Source organism: Lithobates pipiens, unplaced genomic scaffold (assembly GCF_037356315.1).
Source record: "Lithobates pipiens isolate NorthernLeopardFrog02 unplaced genomic scaffold, aLitPip1_a1.2 Scaffold_16, whole genome shotgun sequence".
NCBI lineage: Eukaryota > Metazoa > Chordata > Amphibia > Anura > Ranidae > Lithobates > Lithobates pipiens.
The window spans coordinates 291,313,074-291,334,824 of NW_027507748.1; the positions used below are offsets into that span (position 1 = coordinate 291,313,074).

Consider the following 21,751-nt stretch of genomic DNA (forward strand, 5'->3'; position numbering starts at 1 on the left):
TAATTTTACTTCACCAACTTAGACTGGTGTGTTCTTATCCATCACATATAATTCAGATTAAAAAAAAAACATCGAACTAAAGGCTTTAATGTAACAAAATAGGTAAAAAGCCAAGGGGGGTGAATACTTTTGCAAGACGCTGTATGTGTTTGTTCTGGGTGGCAAGGACTTTAAATAATTTTGGTGCTTTTCCTATTAATTTAGTGTACTTTAAATGGTTTAGACCCCTAATATAACCTCTGCATACCACTGAAGCTAATCAAGCACCTGGGACTAGTTAGTGAGCTCTGGTAACAGATAAAAGATGGACCCAGGACTGAAGGCCCACTCAAAACTTTACAAAGCCTCCAGGCTCCAGAACCCGCTGTAACTTAGAAGGTATGTGTAACCAAAAAGCTCCTGTGGAAAGAAGCACATTTTTTACCAACTTACACTGGATGTGTAATGCCACGTACACACGACCGGACTTTCCGGCAGACTAGGTCCGACGATCTTCCTGACGGACTTTCGGTGGAGTTCCAACAGACTTTCTGGAGCATTTTGTTGCAGTGCATAGATTGAGTGAGAGGAGAGAGGACGCTGCTGGAAGATATTGTCTTGATCCCGTGAGAGGTGGATTTGGCTAGTATATGTTTGATGGTCACTCTGTTGGCCCAAGGGTTCTGGTGAACTTATATTTATTTCGCACAGTGGAGCACTATATATTGAAGATTTGAGCACTAATATTTCTCAGAAGAGCGTGGCGATTGGTCATCCATTTGTGGACTTTTGAGTTTATTATTCACAAATTATGACTATCATGAACTGTTCTAATTTAATAGGTCTTTTAATAAGCCTAAATTAAATATACACAATTCCTTTAAATAACATGCCAGGAGGATGCCTTAAACCTGTTTGTGAAATGGCACACCTATAAGAATTTTTTTTATATTAAACATAGACGTTTCCGACTTTCAGTCTGCTTATGTTTGTACATAAGTTTCCAGGGGAACCTGAATGATATTATTGATGAAACATGATCATAACAATATTCAGTCAATGTTTACCTGATTTTCTGGCACTTCTATATCCATCCTAGCATTGGCAGGCAATTGTCACTTACAAAGGAAGTAACAGAGGACAACTGTGGTGCAAGGCTTATTGTGCTTATTGCTTATTGTGGCAAAGTGATTGAAAAATTAATGGGAAAAGTCATGTCCCATGATACAGTGCCTTGAAAAAGTTTCCACATTTTGACACGTTACAACCAAAAATTTAAATGTATTTTATTTGGATTTTATGTGATAGACCAAAGTGTCACATAATTGTGAAGTGGATGGAAAATGATAAATGGTTTTCAATTTTTTTTTACAAATAAATATGTGAAAAGTGTGGTGTGCATTTGTATTCAGCCCCCCTGAGTCAATACTTTGTAAAACCACCTTTCAAAACAATTGCAGCTGTAAGTCTTTTAGGGGATGTTTCTACCAGCTTCACACATCTAGAGAGTGACATTTTTGCTCATTCTTCTTTGAAAAATAGCTCTGTCAGATTGGATGGAGATCATCTGTGAACAGCAAATTTCAAGTCTTGCTACAGATTCTAAACTGGATTTAGGTCTGGACTTTGACTGGGCCATTCTAACACATGAATATGCTTTGACCTAAACCATTCCTTTGTAGCTCTGGCTATATGTTTAGGGCCGTTGCCCTGCTGGAAGGTGAACCTCCAACACAGTTAAGTCTTTTGCAGACTCTAATGCCCCGTACACACGACCAGACTTTTCAACATCAAAAGTCTGACGGAATGATTCCGGCAGACTATTCAAACGTGTGTGGGCTGCAGCGGACTTTTGATTTGCAAAAGTCTGACAGACTTTAGAAATGGAACATGTTTCAAATTTTTCCGACAGAACTCTGCCGGACTCAGAAATCTGCTCGTGTGTGTGCTAGTCTGACGGACTAAAACCGACGCTAGGGCAGCTATTGGCTACTGGCTATGAACTTCCTTATTCTAGTCCAGTCATACGTCATCACGTTCGAACCCGTCGGACTTTGGTGTGATTGTGTGTGGCCAAGTCCGTTCATTCGGAAAGTCCATCAGAACTCTGTCAGAACTCTGTCAGAACTCCGTCGAAAGTCTGCCGGACTTAAGTCCTGTCGTGTGTACGCGGCATAACAGGTTTTCTTCTAAGATTGCCCTGTATTTGGGTCCATCCATCTTCCCATCAACTCTGACCAGCTTCCCTGTTGAAGAAAAGCATCCTCACGTTGCTCCACATGGCTTCTCGCAAACTGCAAACAAGAATTCTTTTGGCTTTCTTTCAAAATGGCTTTCTTCTTGCCATTCTTTCAAAAAGGCCAGATTTGTGGAATGCACAACTGATAGTTGTCATTTGGACAGATTCTCCCACCTACAGTAGCACTGCCTTAAAGAGCTAGGTGATGTGTTTCTCCGCATTTAAGCAATGCATCACTATGCCTAAGCTCCATCATGCCGCCACTGTTCAGGATTCTCCAGTGCACAAGTACCAATCCAAAAAAAAAACTATTTAAAAATACTGTTCAGCAGGGGGAGGGTCTTAAAAACCAAAAATTCTTTTAATAACATGCTTGGGGGTGCTTTAAACCAGAATATGAAACTGTACAACAGTACAATGTTCTCCTACAAAAGTGACAGTTAAAAAAAACTCCCACCGCTAAACAACAGTTCCCCACTGGCACCATTCTGACCATATTATTTGGTCAAGAACATCACCCAGAATCCCCAGCTGCTCTGTTTACATTACTGCATCAGCTGAGGAACTGTCATTGAGCAGCAGGGCAACATTGTTGTTGCTGTAAGTTGTCATGCCAGTGAACGTTGCTCATTGTGATTGACACTGGGTCTATATTGATGGATGATGTAAATGATATTGGATATACCTCAGGGGACAATATTAAAGTAAGAAAAAATAAATAAACAAACAAATTACTTTTTCTATGGTGTCTGTGATTTTATATACTATTTACAATTTTTTTGTGAATGAATTTTAGGGATACTACAGTGGGAAAAATAATTATTTGATCCCCTGCGGATTTTTGCCACTTTTCAAAAACAGCGCAGCTGAGTGGGGCTCCACCACGTCATTTGCTCACAGCAATCTGTGAATGAATGAACTACAAGTCTCATTTTCCACAGCAGCAGACAGCTTGTAGTTGTAAATGAACTGCAAGGGCACTGGTGAGTGCCTTTGTAGTTCATTGACACTTCTTCTAGCTTTGTAACTGTCTACCCATATGTATGGGCAGGCAGGCTGGAGGCAGTGTCTACAGGAGCCTGACATTGCACTTGGGATCTACTGATCTAAGGATGCAATGCTTTGCAGGCTCACTATTCAAAAATAATAAGAAAAACCTTTTTTTTTTGTAAAAAATATGTGCATTTATTTATTTATTTGTCTTAAAGGTGAACTTATCCTTTTATCAAGATAATTGACACATTTAACAAACCGTAAATGCAATAACTTAAGTCACACTGATGTTTCTTTGTTGTTATTTCCATCATAAATGATAGTTCTCAGCTGTCTGCCGGGTAAATCAACCCCAACAGGTTCCAACGTTTGGCTTTATGCATTTTGAAATTCACAGAAGATCTGTAACCATCTTATTCAAGAAAATCAGGTTATCATGATTTGCTTTAAAGTATATGATTCATCTGATCCAACATATTGCAGCAATTTACAAATCAGCACATAAAGCATTCTTCCATAAATAGAACCACTTTGAGGTCAGAGTAAAACATGTTCTAGTAGATCTGCAGCATGCTTCTAATTTGTTAAGTACACATTTTAAAAAGACCCTTATTTTATAGTTTAAAAAATCAGATAACCTTTGCCTACAGGTAAAAAAAGGAAAATATGTAAGTCGTAATGTTTTTTTGTAATTCACCATGTTGTTGACTAAAAAATACTACCATGTTGTATGTTCTTCCAAAGTTTTGTACAGAAGTAAGCTTTCTACTTTATCACTTTTTTTCCCACAGTTTTAAAGTGGAACACAGAAGTAACCCTAACAGTGCTGAAAAATAATTTTAACTGCAACCTTGTTAGTAGATACAGTATAGGTCTGCAAATGAATTCAAGAGACTAGCTCTAGTACTCTCTAAAACATTGAGTGGTTGTTAAAGAATGTATTTTTATCCATTCATTACCCACATGTCAATAATATAGTTTCTTAAAGCGGTAGTAAACCCGCACATTTATTTATTTATTTTTTTAAACCTGCAAAGCAAAAGGCATAATGAGTTAGTATGCACCGCATACTAGCTCATTATGAAATACTTACCTTAGAACGAGGCCCCGACATCTGGCCCGATCCACGCCGAGGGACCTGACATGCTCCCTCTGCGTTTCTTCCGGGTATCGCGGCTCCGGCGCTGTGAGTGGCCGGAGCCGCGATATCGTCACTCCCGCACATGCGCACGGGAGATTTCATTCCGGCCGGCCGGCCACTGCCAGATTTTCAGGCCGAGAATCCCCTTGTGCGCATGCGCCGCTGCAATCAGCGGCGCATACAGAGGGGAATATCTCCTAAACCGTAAAGGTTTAGGAGATATTTTTTTTACCTACAGGTAAGCCTTATTATAGGCTTTCCTGTAGGTAAAAGTTAAAAAATCGAGTATACAACCACTTTAATATAAAATATTAGATGTGGCATTTTTTTCTCAATTGCTTGACTGTTATCTACTCTAATATTCTATAGTCATTAAGCTAAAATCACAAGCATACCCTGAAGGCACCTTTCTGTGTTTTGAAAGGTCAGTACGTGCTTTATTTTTTCTGAACAGTTTAATATAGCTGATGTTCCACAGAGGGTATTTACTTCTTCTAATGCCGCGTACACATGACCGGACTTTTTTGACATCAAGGGTCTGACGGAATGAGTCTGTCGGACAATTTGATCATGTGTGGGCTCCATTGGATCTTTGCTTGCCAAAAATCAGTTTGTGTGTATGCTAGTCCGACAGACAAAAACCGACGCTAGGGCAGCTATTGGCTACTGGCTATGAACTTCCTTATTCTAGTCCGGTCGTACACCATCATGTTCAAATCTGTTGGACTTTGGTGTGATTGTGTGTGTCCAAGTCCGTTCATTCAGAAAGTCCGCCTGAACTCTCCTGAAAGTCGGTCGGGAAGACCGTTGGACCTAGCCCGTCGAAAAGTCCAGTCATGTGTACGCAGCATGAGTCTCTGCAACAGTCTCTAGATCACATATCGGTGGTGTTCTAAAAAGTTCTACAGTCCACTTCAGGCCAAATCACAAATTCGGTGAATTACCTATACCTACTGCCACTTTTTAGCCTGTAAAACTATCAAATAAAAGTGGATGTGATTCTCTATTGCCATTAATATTAGCACATCCTAAAATATACAGTAGATTAGGAAAATCTAGAAATTAGAAAACATTAATGGCCTCTGTGCTCCATAAAATTTACATTTATGTGACAGTCCTCAGGCTACAGTAATCATTGAAATTATTGCAATGGTTTTTCCTTCTTTGTTTTAAAAAAGTTTTTATAGTCTACACTGTCTACATGTATGCTTTCTCCCTATTAATGAATACATTACACCTTTTGTAGCTTTATATAGAAAGACGTTCAGATAAAAATATTATAGGTAAAAGTATGTTTTTGGTGTTGTACTGTTAACAATTGGTATGGATGGTAGTCAGTAGTTGCATCAGGGTGGCACAACAGGGATGCCAGCAATAGAAAAACTAAAAAAAAAAAAAAATACAGTATAAGGGTAGTTCCAGCAGAAACTATTGTCCATGGATGAGAATTGTGGGGGAAAAAGTTTTAGCTCCTTAAAGGGATTGTAAAGTCCGACGGTTCTTTTTATCTAAATGCATTATATGCATTCAGATAAAAGCCTTCTGTATGCAGCAGCCCCCCTCAGCACTCCCTTGCACTTCCCTGAGGTCCCTCTCTGTCCATTGATTGATGTCCATGAATGTCTCAGCCATTTGAGATTCTTCCTCCTAATTGGTGCCATTGGCTGTCATTTCTGTCAATCAAAGTCAGCCAGCCAATCAGGAGAGAGAAGGGATGGGCCGGGTCAGTGCTCTGTGTCTGAATGGACACAGGGAGCTGTGACTCAGTTTGGGTGCCCCCATAGCAAACTGCTTGCTGTGGGGACACTGAACAGGAGGGAGGGGCCAGAATCACAGAAGAGGGATCCAAGAAGAGGTAGATTTGGGCTGCTCTGTGCAAATCCACTGCAACAGGGCAGGTAAGTATAACATATTTGTTATTTTATTTTGTTATTTGTTATTTTTCTAGAAAAAATTAATTGACTTTACAATCACTTTAAGCACTTACTGAATCTGTGATAATGATGACATAGTAGCCCCTGGTGCAGGATGGACTTAGTGCTGTACGTGACTGTAAAGAGAAGATCTATTTACCTTTTGCTACTGCACCAAAGAAACAATTAAAACAAATATGAATCAATAATTTTCTTTTAGAAAAATTACATTAAAATACCACAGTAATAAGACCTGGAGAATTTATAATACAATGCTTTACCTGACATTGTTTTTATATTTTCATTTTGTCCTTTCTGTATTATTATTATTACTATTTTGATTGACTATTCTTTTATTATTTTGTGTAAAAATACAGATGGGTCTAATGTTCTAATGTGCCTAATGTTTTTTAGACAGCATAAGCAGTAAACATGGAAATCAAAGCACATACAGTATAGTAAAATCCAAATAAAATTCAAACCCCCCACGTTTTGTGAATGAACAATACAATGATTAATATTAACAAACAATCTTACAAGCAGGAACATATGGAACAATAATTAAAGCTCTCATGCAAGATGACAATATGTTTTGCTATAACTTAGATGTATTTATGCTATATAATGTATATTATATTTTAATGTGTATTATATTATAATTAATAGGTAACCATATGTATTTGCTCCTCTTCTATAGGTACATTGGGGCACTTGGAGCGCGTGTAATATGTAATAACATTCCAGGACTTGTGACCAAGCAGAAGCAACTTTGTCAAAAGCACCCTGACATTATGCAAGCCATTGGTGAGGGAGCCAAGGAGTGGATTAGAGAGTGCCAGCATCAGTTCAGACATCATCGCTGGAATTGCAGCACCCTGGACAGAGACCACACAGTCTTTGGGAGAGTCATGCTAAGAAGTATGTTGTTGTTCTGAAAAATAAACCCACACAAGTGACAGTTGAAAAACAGTGTTAATAGCTTCAATGTCCTATAGTATTGACCATCAGGAAGGTCTAAATAGTTTTGTTGCTTTCATCAGGTTAATATATATATATATATATATATATATATATATATATATATTTCAATACAAAGCAATACAGTTACCAAAACTACATATACAGTACACAGTATACACTACTGTTGCAAAAGTTATAGGCAAGTGTGAAAAAGGGCTGTAAATTAAGAATGCTTTCAGAAATAGAAGTATTAATGTTTTTTTTTTTATTAATTAACAAAATGGAAAGTAAATGAACAGAAGATAAAGCAAAATAAAATCAGTATTTGGTATGACCACCCTTTGCCTTCAAAACAGCATCAATTCTTGTAGGTACACTTGCACACCGTTTTTGTAGAAACTTAGCAGGTAGGTTGTTCCAAACATCTTGGAGAGCTAACCACAGATCTTCTGTGCTCATAGGCTGCCTAAAATTTTCATGTCTCTTCGTGTAATCCCAGGCAGACTTGATGATGTTGAGATCAGGGCTCTGTGGTAGCCAAACCATCACTTTCAGGACTCCTTGTTCTTCTTTACTTTAAAGATAGTTTTTGGTGGCATGGCTGTATGTTTAGGGTCGGTGTTCTGCTGCAGAATCACATGCCTCCTTGATGGTATAGCATGATGGATAATTATCTGCCTGTATTTTTTAGAATTGAGGACACCATTGCACCTGACCAAATCTCCAACTCCATTTGCAGAAATGCAGCCCCAGACTTGCAAAGAACCGCCACCATGCTTCAATGTTGTCTGTGAACACTCATTGTACCACTCTCTTGCCCTTTAGTGCATAAACTGCTTCCTGCTACAGCCAAAAATTAGAAATTTTGGCTCATCAGTCCAGAGCTCCTGCTGTCATTTTTTGCACCCCTGTTTCTCTGTTTTCATGCATAGCTGAGTCACCTTTTTTTCCACATCAGAGGTATGGCTTTTTGGCTGCAATTCTTTCATGAAGACCCCTTCTGGACAGACTTCTCCAGAAAATAGATGGGTGTACCTGAGTCCCAATGGTTTCTACCAGTTCTGTGCTGATGGCACTTCTGGACATCTTTCCATGTCAAAGAGAAGTAAGCATGATGGGTCTTTCATCTGCTATATTAAAGCGGCATTCCAGTCATTTGTTTATTTATTAAAAGTCAGCAGCTACAAAAACCGTAGCTGCTGACTTTTAATAAACACACACTCACCTGTCCCACGATCCAGCAGTGCACTCACCACAGCCATGTTCTCCCTGTGTCCTCCCTTGGTGATGCCGGCATCTCTACTATGGTTGTTCGGCTGTGACAACTTGAAGCTTCACAGCCAGGTGCCCACTTCGCATGCGCGAGCGGCGTTGTGCTCTGTGACTGGTCTCAAAGTCTTCTAGGACCTTTCATGTGTCCCAGAAGACTTTGGGAAGGAGAACTTCCTCTTCTGATCACCTAAGGCAACCGGAACGGAAGTGGGAGCCGGTACCTTTCGAAAAATTGGGTACCTGCTCCTCACTCCTCCCCAAAAGCTCCGTTTCACAAACAGGGGCCGGGGAGGAGGCCTTAAAGTGAAAGTTCAACTTTTGGGTGGAACTCCGTTTTAAGTTTCCGTGGCCGACAATTGTGTTTATAGTTGTGTATAGTTATAGTTGTGTATAGTTTTTTTGTGCTTTTTAAAAAGAGCTTAAATAGCACATCTTGAAACCTCAGTCTGCTTTGAAATCTTTGCCTGAGAGAGACCTTCCTGATGTAGTATAACTACCTTGTGTCTTGTTGCTGTGCTCAGTCTTGCCATGGTGTACGGCCCGTGACATTAAAACTGTCACACCAAATATTAAATTGATTTTGTTTTTTCTTCTGTTTGCTAACTTTGCATCATGTAAATTGATAAATATAAACAATAAAATATATATATGTATGTATACACACACATACTGTACATATGTAGATATATATGTGTATATATATATATATATATATATATATATATATAGAGAGAGAGAGAGAGAGAGAGAGAGAGAGTATATCTAACCTGTGTAAACAAACAATATTATGTTGTGACTATATGCCTTGGGAGGAAGTTACATAGAAGGTCTGTTTTTCTCAGATGCACCAAGTTTCCCTAGAATAATGGCTTCCTATAAAAACTGATCAGCAGTCCAGTAAACATATTGCATATGTATTTATTTAGTGTGGTCATATGAATGTAAAGACCCCTCTCAGTGGTTAGTAGTTTGTGCCATGTTGACTCTGGGCCTGCCCCACTTCTTATGGGATGGGACAGTCACCCGCCTGTTGTTTGGAGATACTCTGCCATATTGTGTCACACTCCTTTGCCAGAAGCCCACTTGCTCACATTCTTGGTCCAAGGCCTTTTACACAGAACAAAGAAATGCCCAGTCCAAAAGGCTTTTTAATGCTTTACTGCATAAAGTCACTCCAGCATAATTGCAATGGTCGCAATGGTTCAGTACATTAAGCAGCACATGACTCACTGACAGAAGTCCACAGTGCAGAACACCTCCCTTGCTTGTATGACTTTTTATGCAGAGGTCCCACAAGTGCAGAGCACATGAATATCTCACAAAACATTTACAGCCATCTTTCCCAGATGTTACAGTCTGTTATCACAGGTGTTACTCATACAGGGTGTACCTCCCTCTCACACAAGGGAGATCCTTCACAGGCCACTCTAAACTAAGCAATGTAACCCGCCAGGTGAGGGTCAAGGCAGGCAAGGTTTCTCTGTCTGCTCCCTGGTGTTCCCACTCACCACCTTGACAGTTCAGGCCTCCAGAGGGCTCTCTATTACAGATCCAGCACAGCACTACATCTTTGGTCATCAGGGGTCTCCTGCTCCCATGCCCTGAGGGCACTGGGCCCCACCTACAGCTGGCATGTAAATGGGCACCATCTTCCCCCTATTACATCACTACAGGAGGGGCAACAGATAAAGGGCCTAATACCTGCCAAAATTTAGCCCACAATGTATAAGTAATGCAAGAACTTTGAGCATTGTATATGATGATCAGGCTATGTATGCATTAAACTTTATATGATAATGCATTTTGGGTTCAATGACACCACTTTCTACCAGACCCATTACCTATAGTTTTGTCTGTTTTGGCTCTGTGAATTCTAGTTAGTATAGTTTCAGCTCCCGAAGGTTTACCCTACTTCATGACCAGGCCATTTTTTGCTCTACGACACCGCGTTACTTTAACCGCTTGCCGACCAGCTGCCAAAGTTTTACTGCACCACATGGCTCGGCTGCCCGAATCGCCGTTATGTTAAGTCACTCCCTCTGGTGGCCACTGTTCACCCCCGGAGCTGATGTGAGTGCCCGGCGGTCTCGATGGGTGCAACGTTGCATGACCGCACAATTGTCAGTTAAAGTGACGTGGTGCCGAATCGCTAAAAGTACTCTGGTCAGGAAAGGGGTAAAATCTTCCGGGGCTGAATCGGTTAACAGACAATTGTGCAGTCATGAAACGCTGTACACCAATAAAGTGTTTGGCCTTTTTCCCCACAAATGGAGCTTTCTTTTTGTGGTATTTGATCACCTCTGGGATTTTTATTTTTTGTGCTATAAGCAAAATAGACTGACAATTTTGAAAAAAAATATATATTATTTAAACTTTCTGCTATAAAACATAGCCAATTAAAAAAATGTAAAAAATTAAATTTTTTCATACATTTAGGCCAATATGTATTCTGCCACATATTGTTGGTAAAAAAAATACCAATAAGCATATATTGATGGGTTTGCGCAAAAGTTATAGCATCTACAAACTATGGGATATTTTTGTTTATTTATTTTTTACTAGTAATGGTGGCTATCAGCGACTTATAGTATAGTGGGACTGCGATATTGCAGCAGACAAATCGGACACCTAACTGACACTTTGACCCTTTTTGGGGACCAGTGACACCGATACAGTGATCAGTGCTAAAAAAAATATGGACTTCACAGTTCTAATGAAACTAGCAGGGAAATGATTAACATCAGGGGTGATCAAAGATTTAAATGTGTTTATAGGGAGTGCTTGCTAACTGTAGGGGAGGTGCTTTTTCTGGGGAAGATAAAGATCCGTGTTCCTGCTTAGCAGAAATACAGGATCAGTACATTCCCCTCTCACAGAACAGCGGCCTGCCTTGTTTACATAGGCAAACCATCGATCTGCCTGTCTCTACTAGGGGTTTCATAGGAAAACACAACTGTACAAATATTAAGGGTAACTCCATTTTTGTGGGGAAAAAAATATTATGGCATATACAATTGCTACACGAGTTACATTGTAATTTAATATTAATAAAAAAAAGATTTTTTTTTTTTAACCTTCAGCACTGTGATTTTCTGTCAAATTCAATGCAATCTGGCAACTTGGAGGCATTCTGTACACAGTTAGTAGAGAATGCCTCCAAAAATGTAATTTCCTGCTTGTGTGAAGACCTCTACACTAATATACAAGTCAGGTTTAAAGGGTTTGTAAAGGTAAAATCAGAACAATCAAAATGCATGAGCTGATTAAAACAAATTAGTCGCCACATTCATACTGAGTATAGGATAACTAACTAACAAAGCTATTACTTCAGGGCAGAAACAGGTAGGCACCAAGTTTGTTAAAACTATCACAATATACATCGATCATCCAGAAGGGTTTTTGTTTGTTGTTTTCCTCAACAGAAGTGGAGTTACTCTTTAACCACTTCAGCCCCGGAAGGATTTTCCCACTTCCTGACAGGCCATTTTTTGTGATACGGCACCGCTTTAACTGACAATTGTGCGGTCGTGCGATATTGTACCCAAAGAAGATTGATGTCCTTTTTTTTCCCACAAATAGAGCTTTCTTTTGGTGGTATTTGCTCACCAATGTGGTTTTTATTTTTTGCACCAAAAAATTGACAATTTTGAAAAAAAAAAAATATATATATATATATTTTACTTTTGCTAAAATAAATATCCAACAATCAAATAAAAAAAATAAAAAATTCTTACTCAGTTTAGGCCAATATGTATTCTCCTACATATTTTTGGTATAAAAAAAATCCCAATTAGCGTATATTGATTGGTTTGCCCAAAAGTTATCATCTCTACAAAGATTTATGGCATTTTTATTTATTTATTTTTTACTAGTAATGGCAATGATCTTTGTTTTTTAGCGGGACTGCGACATTGTGGCGAACAGTTCAGACGCTTTTTTGGGACCAGTGACACTGGTTACGGTTATTACTGTATATATGACACTGGCATGGAAGGGGTTAACATCAGGGGTGATCAAAGGGTTAAATGTTCCCTAGGGAGGTGTTTCTAACTATGGCGTTAGTGGACTGACTGTGAGTACAGTCACTAGGAACAGGCAATCTCACTCTACTCCCCTGACAGAACAGGGATCTGCTTTGCTTACACTAGAAGATCCCTGTCCTGCCGCTTTGTGGAGCGATAGCGGGTGACATCAAATCAGCCAGACGGACCTGCTAGCGAATCGGCATGTGCGTGCTCACAGATCGCTGTGTAAGCGCCCGGTGTCCAATGATGGAGATTCATGCAGGCGAGCTAACCTGCCACAGTACAATTGCGGCAGCTGGTTGGCAATAGGATAAGGAAGGCAGTATTTTAGCAAGTAGTATTAAGATGTGAAATACTACCAAGACAGCATATGTCTTGGATACATATGCATCCAAACAAAGAACTAAATGAATGAAATGTATGTAGACTCATGAACATATTTGTTATTACAAAAAACAAGCTGTTTACTGCCAGAAAGACGTAAGAAAATAAAAGTCAGGCAAACAGCTAAATACACAGTTCAAGCACTTCAGATGTCTGGATTGTTTACAATGCACAATTCAGTGTAGGCTGTCACTGATTGTGTGCAGACAAACTCCCATTTCAATTGCACAAGGCTTCCGCAGCAGCTGTAACCTGTAACACAATAGTCTAAGTTGGTGAAGTAAAATTAGAAAAATATATACCTAAAACTATTTTTCAGAAATAGAAAAAAAACTGATAATTGGCATGTGCGTATGTATTCACTCCCTCTGTTATGAAGTCCATAAAAAGCTCTGGTACAACCAAATACTTTCAGAATTCACTTAATTTGTGAAATGATATCCACAATCTAAGTGTCACATGATCTGTCACATGATCTGTCATTACATATACACACCTTTTTGAAAGGCCCCAGAGGCTGCAACACCTAAGCAAGAGGCACCACTAACCAAACACTGCCATGAAGACCAAGGAACTCTCCAGACAAGTGAGGGACAATGTTGTACAAGTACAAGTCAGGCCGCGTACACACGGGCGGACTGTTCGCCCAACCTTGTCCGCTGAACAGTGTTTGGGTGGACAGTCCGCTCGTGTGTGGGCTTTCAGCGGACAGTTTCAGCGGACAGTTTGACGGACAAAGTCTTTCGGAAATTCCGAAAAACTGTCCGCTGAAACTGTGTTTGAGCGAACAGTCCGCCCGTGTGTAGGCTACTTTCGAAATGAGCAAACTGTTCCCGCTCGGAGGAAAGTCTGCTCATTTCGAGCGCGTGTACAGGTAGGCGGGGCCCGCGAAGGAGACGTCGCGGGCTCCGCCGCCTGGAATGGGCTTAAAGGGGAACCCCAACGCCGAAAAAAATCGGCGTGGGGGTTCCCCCAAAGTCCACAACAGACCCTTGTCCGAGCACGCTACCCGGCCGGCCAGGAAAGGGGGGCGAGCGAGCGCGCCCCCCTCCTGAGCCGTACCAGGCCGCGTGCCCTCAACATGGGGGGGTGCCTTGGGGAAGGGGGGGCCGCGCGGCCCCCCCACCCCAAAGCACCTTGTCCCCATGTTGATGAGGACAAGGGCCTCTTCCCGACAACCCTGGCCGTTGGTTGTCGGGGTCTGCGGGCGGGGGGCTTATCGGAATCCGGGAGCCCCCTTTAAGAAGGGGGCCCCCGGATACCGGCCCCCCACCCTATGTGAATGAGTATGGGGTACAATGTACCCCTACCCATTCACCTGTGAAATAAAGTACAAAAAAAAACACAACACAGAGAAAAAATATTTTATTGCACAGCTCCGGGGGTCTTCCGTCTTCGGGGGTCTTCTCGCCGGACTCCTCCGCTATCTTCGTGTAGCTCTTTTACTAGCGGAGGAGCCCGGCTTTCTTCCTCCCCGCCGCCGGCCTCTTCTCCCGACTTCGGGGGTCTTGTCCCCCTCTTCGGTTCTTCTGCCGGGCCACCGCGCCTTCTTATAGCTCTTTTACAGGCGGTGGCCCGGTCTTCTGTCGCCGCTGCCTTCCGTTCTTCTGTCGCCGCCTTCGGTTCTTCTGCCGGGCCACCGCGCCTTCTTGTAGCTCTTTTACAGGCGGTGGCCCGGTCTTCTGTCGCCGCTGTCGCCGTCGCCGCCTTCCGTTCTTCTTCTTCTTCTTGTTCTTCTTCCCCAGGAGATGTTGCCTCGATGATCTCTCCGGCCGGAATGCCAGAGCCGCGCTGTGCGGTCACTTATATAGTGACAATGGGGCGGTGTCACATGGTATATGTCACATGGGTTGGTCACATGGGTTGATGTCACATGGGGACTATGACATCGTAAGGGGGCGGGGTCACCATGTGACCAACCCATGTGACATATACCATGTGACACCGCCCCATTGTCACTATATAAGTGACCGCACAGCGCGGCTCTGGCATTCCGGCCGGAGAGAGCGACGTGTCAACATCTCCTGGGGAAGAAGAACAAGAAGAAGAAGAAGAACGGAAGGCGGCGACGGCGACAGCGGCGACAGAAGAACCGAAGGCGGCGACAGAAGAACGGAAGGCAGCGGCGACAGAAGACCGGGCCACCGCCTGTAAAAGAGCTATAAGAAGGCGCGGTGGCCCGGCAGAAGAACCGAAGAGGGGGACAAGACCCCCGAAGTCGGGAGAAGAGGCCGGCGGCGGGGAGGAAGAAAGCCGGGCTCCTCTGCTAGTAAAAGAGCTACACGAAGATAGCGGAGGAGTCCGGCGAGAAGACCCCCGAAGACGGAAGACCCCCGGAGCTGTGCAATAAAATATTTTTTCTCTGTGTTGTGTTTTTTTTTGTACTTTATTTCACAGGTGAATGGGTAGGGGTACATTGTACCCCATACTCATTCACATAGGGTGGGGGGCCGGTATCCGGGGGCCCCCTTCTTAAAGGTGGCTCCCGGATTCCGATAAGCCCCCCGCCCGCAGACCCCGACAACCAACGGCCAGGGTTGTCGGGAAGAGGCCCTTGTCCTCATCAACATGGGGACAAGGTGCTTTGGGGTGGGGGGGCCGCGCGGCCCCCCCTTCCCCAAGGCACTCCCCATGTTGAGGGCACGCGGCCTGGTACGGCTAAGGAGGGGGGGCGCGCTCGCTCGCCCCCCTTTCCTGGCCGGCCGGGTAGCGTGCTCGGACAAGGGTCTGTTGTGGACTTTGGGGGAACCCCCACGCCGATTTTTTTCGGCGTTGGGGTTCCCCTTTAAGTCCATTCCAGGCGGCGGAGCCCGCGACGTCTCCTTCGCGGGCCCCGCCTACCTGTACACGCGCTCGAAATGGGCGGATTTGCCTCCGCCTTACGTGGGCGAGTCCGTTCATTTCAAAAGTTGAGCGAACTGTTTGGCAAACAGTTCGCTGAAACAGTCCGCTCAAAAAGTGCCGTGTGTGGCCATGTCCGTCCATGCTAATTTTGAGCGGACTGTTTGCCGAAACTGTTTGACAAACAAAGTTGGGCGAACAGTCCGCCCGTGTGTACGCGGCCTTAGGGTTAGGTTATAAAAAAATATCCAAATCTTTGATGATCCCTAGGAGCACCATCAAATCTATCATAACCAAATGGAAAGAGAGTGGCACAAAAGCAAACCTGCCAAGAGACGGCCACACAGCAAAGCTCACTGACCGGGCAAAGAGGGCATTAATCAGAGAGGCAGCACAGAGACCTAAGGTAACCCTGGAGGAGATGCACAGTTTCATAGCAGAGACTGGAGTTTCTGTACATAGGACGACAATAAGCCACATAATCCATCGAGTTGGGCAGGGTGGCCAGAAGAAAGCCATTACTTTCAGCAAAAAACAAAATGGCACATTTTGAGTTTGCGAAAAGGCATGTAGGAGACTCCCAAAATGTATGGAGGAAGGTGCTCTGGTCTGATGAGACTAAAATTTAACTTTTTTGGCCATCAAAGAAAATGATATGTCTGGTGCAAACCCAACACATCTCATCCCCCAAAGAATATCATCCCCACAGTGAAACATGGTGGTGGCAGCATCATGCTGTGGGGATGTTTTTCAACAGTCGGGACTGGGAAACTGGTCAGAGGTGAGGGAAATATGGATGGTGCTAAATACGGGGATATTCTTGAGCAAAACCTGTACCACTCTGTGTGTGATTTGAGGCTAGGATGGAGGTTCACCTTCCAGCAGGATAATGACCCCAAACACACTGCTAAAACAACACTTGAGTGGCTTAATGGGAAACATGTAAATGTATTGGAATGGCCTAGTCAAAGCCCAGACCTCAATCCAATAGAAAAGCTCATAGAGACTTATCCAAAGTGACATGGAGCTGCGATAGCCGCAAAAGGTGGCTCTAAAAAGTATTGACTTTAGGGGGGTGAATAGTTATGCACATTAACTTTTTCTGTTATTTTGTCCTACTTGTTGTTTGCGTCACAATAATAATAATAAAAAAAAACATCTTCAAAGTAGTGGGCATGTTCTGTAAATTAAATGATGCAAATCCTCAAACAATCCATGTTAATTCCAGGTTGTGAGGCAACAAAACATGGAAAATGCCAAAGGAGTGAATACTTTCACAAGGCACTGTATTTGCAGTAACCTATAATATAATAAACCAGCTCAGATATAATAGGCTGGAAGTTTCCTAAATTATATGGAAATTTCAATCTGCCTGCCATTTTGGAAAGCCCCCTTGTGAAGTCCTCATAATTCACACATCAAAAAAACAGAGGTGCAGATCAAAACATTAAGGCCCCTTTCACAGTATTTCATTCCATTTTGATGTGTTACTGCATACTGCTATTTTGCATATTAATGTGTTACCATTTCATCAAGAATAGCCTCACAATGTAATAAAAACCCAATCTGCACCTTGACAGTGCAGGTCTGCAGGCACCTAATGTAATTGTTCATTTGAACCACACAGAGTGGCACATCTCAGGATACACTGAGGTAATGTGCAGAATTATTATCCTTTCCAATAATTTAATTCTAACAACCTCTTCCTACGCTAACTAAACCCTCTTATGCCACGTACACGCGATCAGAATTCCGGACAGAAAAAGACCGATGAGAGCTTTTCATCGGAAAATGCAACCTTGTGTATGCTGCATCAGAATTTAGCTGTCCAAATTTCCGCCAGCCAAAAATTGATAGCATGTTCTCAATTTTCCAGACGGAAAAACTTTCTATTGGAAATTCCGATCGTGTGTATGCAATTCCGGCACGCCAAAAATCACACATGCTCAGATTCAACTATGAGATGGATGCTATTGGCTACTGGCTATTGAACTTCCTTTTTCTAGTCCCGTCGTACGTGTTGTACATCACCGCATTCTAAATGATCGGAATTTGGTGTGACTGTGTGTAGGCAAGACAGCTTGGAATTCCGTCGGGAAAACCATCAGAGCTTTTTCCGACGAGAATTCTGATCGTGTGTATGTGGCATTACATTTGTATTTAGATTGGCGGGTGATCCAGGCACCCACACCATATCGTGTGGTGGTTAGTTTGAGAAACATCCCTGCAGGTTAACAAGTAGGCACCTTTTTCATTCAAACCTATGAAGAACTCTGTACCCCAGGCACTCTGCACCCTGTCATTGCATCTGCCTGTCACCCATTAACTCTAGAACTCAACTTCTGACACCGAAGCTGTCTTTCAGAATCCCTAACACTGCACCCCAGTACCTCAGACACTGCACCTTTCTGCCAGCCAGCACCCCCTTGGCACCCAGCAAGTCCACCACTTTCACTTTTATCCCTGCGTATTCCCTGTCTCTTGAGTTTCTGGTCTCCCTGCGATACTTCCTCCTCCCTGTTGCCTGTAGATGCATATCATCTCCCAGAGACTCAAAAGCTTTGCTTGTTTAAGAGACCTGGGAGAGGACCCTTAAAACTGAGTGTCTCTCGAGTTTCCTGAGAACCTGGGAAGAAGTCCAGGAAGGAGTGCTCTGGCCTCTGGGGAGTGGCCTTTGGCAGTGCACAAAGTGTGTGTTCCCCACAGACGATAGAAGCCAAACACTAAGGTGCTATTGTAAACCTGCCAACCTCCTCCATTACTACAGGAGCCTTCCAATGCTGCAGCCATCATGTAGAATTCCACTATCCACATTTATTCTTTATATTGTTTACTATTTAAGGTAAGCATTTATTTGAAACCACTGTTTATCACTCCTCCCTCCTAAACTATTTAACCATCTATATTAATATTTGGAATATGCAATCTACTGTATATATCATGATAGAACTAAGTGGGAAACTAAAACTAAATTTAGAACATTTGCTGAGATTTAAAGAATATGTAAACCCAACATTCCATATTCCTGATAAAAGCATGCTGTACCATGTACTTGCGTTAAAAAGTATCCAGTTCTCTTTGTATTGCTTCATTTGTGTGAAATCCCTGGTGTCCCTGCCAAACCCTTTTTTTTTTTATTTAAAAACTGACCACACCAGGCATGAGAGCACAGTGTGGTCAGTTTGTTGGTTCTACTATGAACTCAGCCTGCTCTTCTTCAACTACCACTTCTGCTAAGGTCTGCTCATGTCCTTTTAATAGGGAAGAATCTGCGATTGTGTGACCTTTGTGATTGGCTGTCACATGATCGGGAGCCGTACCACTGGCTACTTTTCATTACCAGTGAGCGAGCTCTCAGTGCAGGAACATGGTTCCCCAATGATGCATATGTGCAGCGTGTGATAGTTCACACCCTCTTGTTAGTGCACCTATGTGTTATGCAGGTAGCAACAGGTTAAGAAAGGGAGATGTGCTACAGTTGTCACTGTAGATCATCCAGGTAGCTCTAGATCATATGGTCTTCAGAAGGTTACATCTTTTTGATGCTAAGCAATGCTAGTACTTAATATCTCTTTTGAAATTTGTAAGATCTCGCTTCAAAAACTTGCCATTTGAGCCTGGAGTTTACTCTTGGGTTTGGTAAGCATTGGATTGTGTATTTGTACATGCATGATGTCCTTAAATACCATTTTAATTTATTGAAAAGGGTCTAAAGTGAGATGTATATTGACTGCTACTGAGACTGACACTCCTCTAGCTTCAAAGCACCTTTTTCTCCTTAACCAGACTTCTGACTTACTATCTGCTAAAACCAATGGTCACTACTTCATACTACTCTGAGACCTCTCTACTGCCTTTGATACAGTTGGCTATTCACCAGTGCTGCTGGTGCAGCAACACTGTGGGCTGTATCTGAAGTGCCCATAGTGCTGATCTGTGCCCATTCATGCCTCATACGTGCCTCATATATTCCCATCTATGCCCATCGGTGCTTCATACATGCCTATCCCTGCCTCATATATGAAAAATGCATGCCTCATACATGCCCATATGTGCCTCATACATACCCATCCATGCCCCATACCTGTTCATTCATGCCTAGTCCGTGCTTTTCCCTGCCCATCCATGCCTCATCCATGCCTATCTGTGCCTCGTCAGGGACCATCTGTGCCTCATCCATGCCTCATACATGCCCATCTGTGCCTCATCCATGCTTCATCCATGCCCATTCATGCCTCATGTGTGCCCATCCATACCACATCCATGCCACATCAGTGCTCATACTTGCCCATCCATGCTAATCCATACCTCATCCATTCCTCATCCATGCCACATCAGTGCTCATCCATGCATCATCCATGCCACATCAGTGCTCATCCGTGCCCAGCCATGCTAATCCATACCTCATCCGTTCCTCATCCATCATCATTTACACTGGTTCTTTGACCCTTACAGTTTGATTGGGAGATTTGTTTATGTAGCTGGAGCCTCCTGTTACTCTATAGCAGTGATGGCGAACCTTGGCATCCCAGATGTTTTGGAACTACATTTCCCATGATGCTCAACTACACTGCAGAGTGCATGAGCATCATGGCAAATGTAGTTCCAAAACATCTGGGGTACCAAGGTTCGCCATCACTGCTCTATGTGGACACAGTGACTATACAACGCAGCTGCAGGTCCTAATTTGACAGGTGTGCAGATGCAGGTGAGTGGGCCCCAATGTACACTGTCTGTGTTTGGGGCCGTACACCTGCAGGCACATACCTGTCAAATTAGGGCCTGTGGTTGTGTTTGTACTGTTGCTGCATCTCCATTACGTAACATAGGCTGCCTGCAACCAGCTCCAACCACCACATCCTGTGGGGCTGCACAGTACAAAAAAAATGTAGGTTAAAATATACTCAGCAATCATTATTTATAAAGTGGCACCAGGTTCTGCAATGTTCAGAATTGCATTGGGAAAAGGGAGTGGGCATCAGAAAAAAACAACGCTAAATGTGATAGTGCAATTTTTAAAATTTCATTTAAAAATGTTTTAATAGATTAATTTATGAATATGTGTATATACACTATATATATATAAAAACACACACCCACACGCGCATGTGTGTTTGAGCTTTGGGGTGCACACCCTAATGCAATAGGCTGCGCACAGCTATGTTGGTGCTCTTTAAATCCAGTATAATAATAATAATAATAGTATCATTATGAAAACAAGCTATGGTTATCAGACCTTGCCCTAGTGCATTATTTCTGCAAATGGCTTGGGGAATTGGTTAAAGCACGTGAAAGTATTGCATGTTACCGGTTGCTGCTTTTCAACCAAGCATTAATCAGGGAATTTTAGTAGACACTTTGCTAAGAAAGATTGACGCTGTCAGTTGAGAGTGGTCTGTTTCCTGTAAATACATGCCTGTTGTGGCCTGCTTCTCTGCTATGCACTCCTTATCCCATTATACATTTACTTGTAACATAAATGAATCAAGTGACCATGTCTGCCTATTACAGTGCAGAGAAGTAGTGTACATTGAAGATGTCCTAACCCAACAGTGAAATATCTAAACAGTAATTGGATACGTAAATATTTGGACAGAGACTTGGGGAAAGCATCTGGCATTTGTATGGTAGAGGAACTGCCTCGAAGAAAATATGCTGGAATCTCAGACTCCAAGAAACTGCAGAGAGAGTTCTCAAAAAATTAAAACACAGGTTTGTTTTAAAATTGGCTAAATAGAATTAAGATTACATTTTGGAATTTATGTAACATTCCCATATGAATTGAAATGAAATGTACGGGGATCATACACATATTTTCTATATATTTCTCAGGTAAATATGAATTATTGCATGTTACGTAATCTTTTACATTTTAGCCAGAAAGTGGAAGTCTGGTGCTTCTTGTAACAACTGTGTTGTGAAAAAGCATGTTGTTTACAGAGATTAATAGCTCAAGCTGAATCTGTCCTGGCACCAATCCTGTTTAAAACCTTAGAGCCGACTA

At 42.4% G+C, this 21,751-nt stretch overlaps 1 protein-coding gene across 1 annotated transcript in view; it reads left to right on the top strand.

The window, feature by feature from the left end:
* The window catches only part of WNT2B (Wnt family member 2B), a 151,808-nt gene that overhangs the window by 82,704 nt on the left and 47,353 nt on the right, over nucleotides 1–21,751 (top strand). The window contains exon 2 of the mRNA XM_077481539.1: nucleotides 6,963–7,183. Coding sequence (XP_077337665.1) covers nucleotides 6,963–7,183 — 221 coding nt within the window. The remainder of the gene's footprint in view (nucleotides 1–6,962; nucleotides 7,184–21,751) is intronic.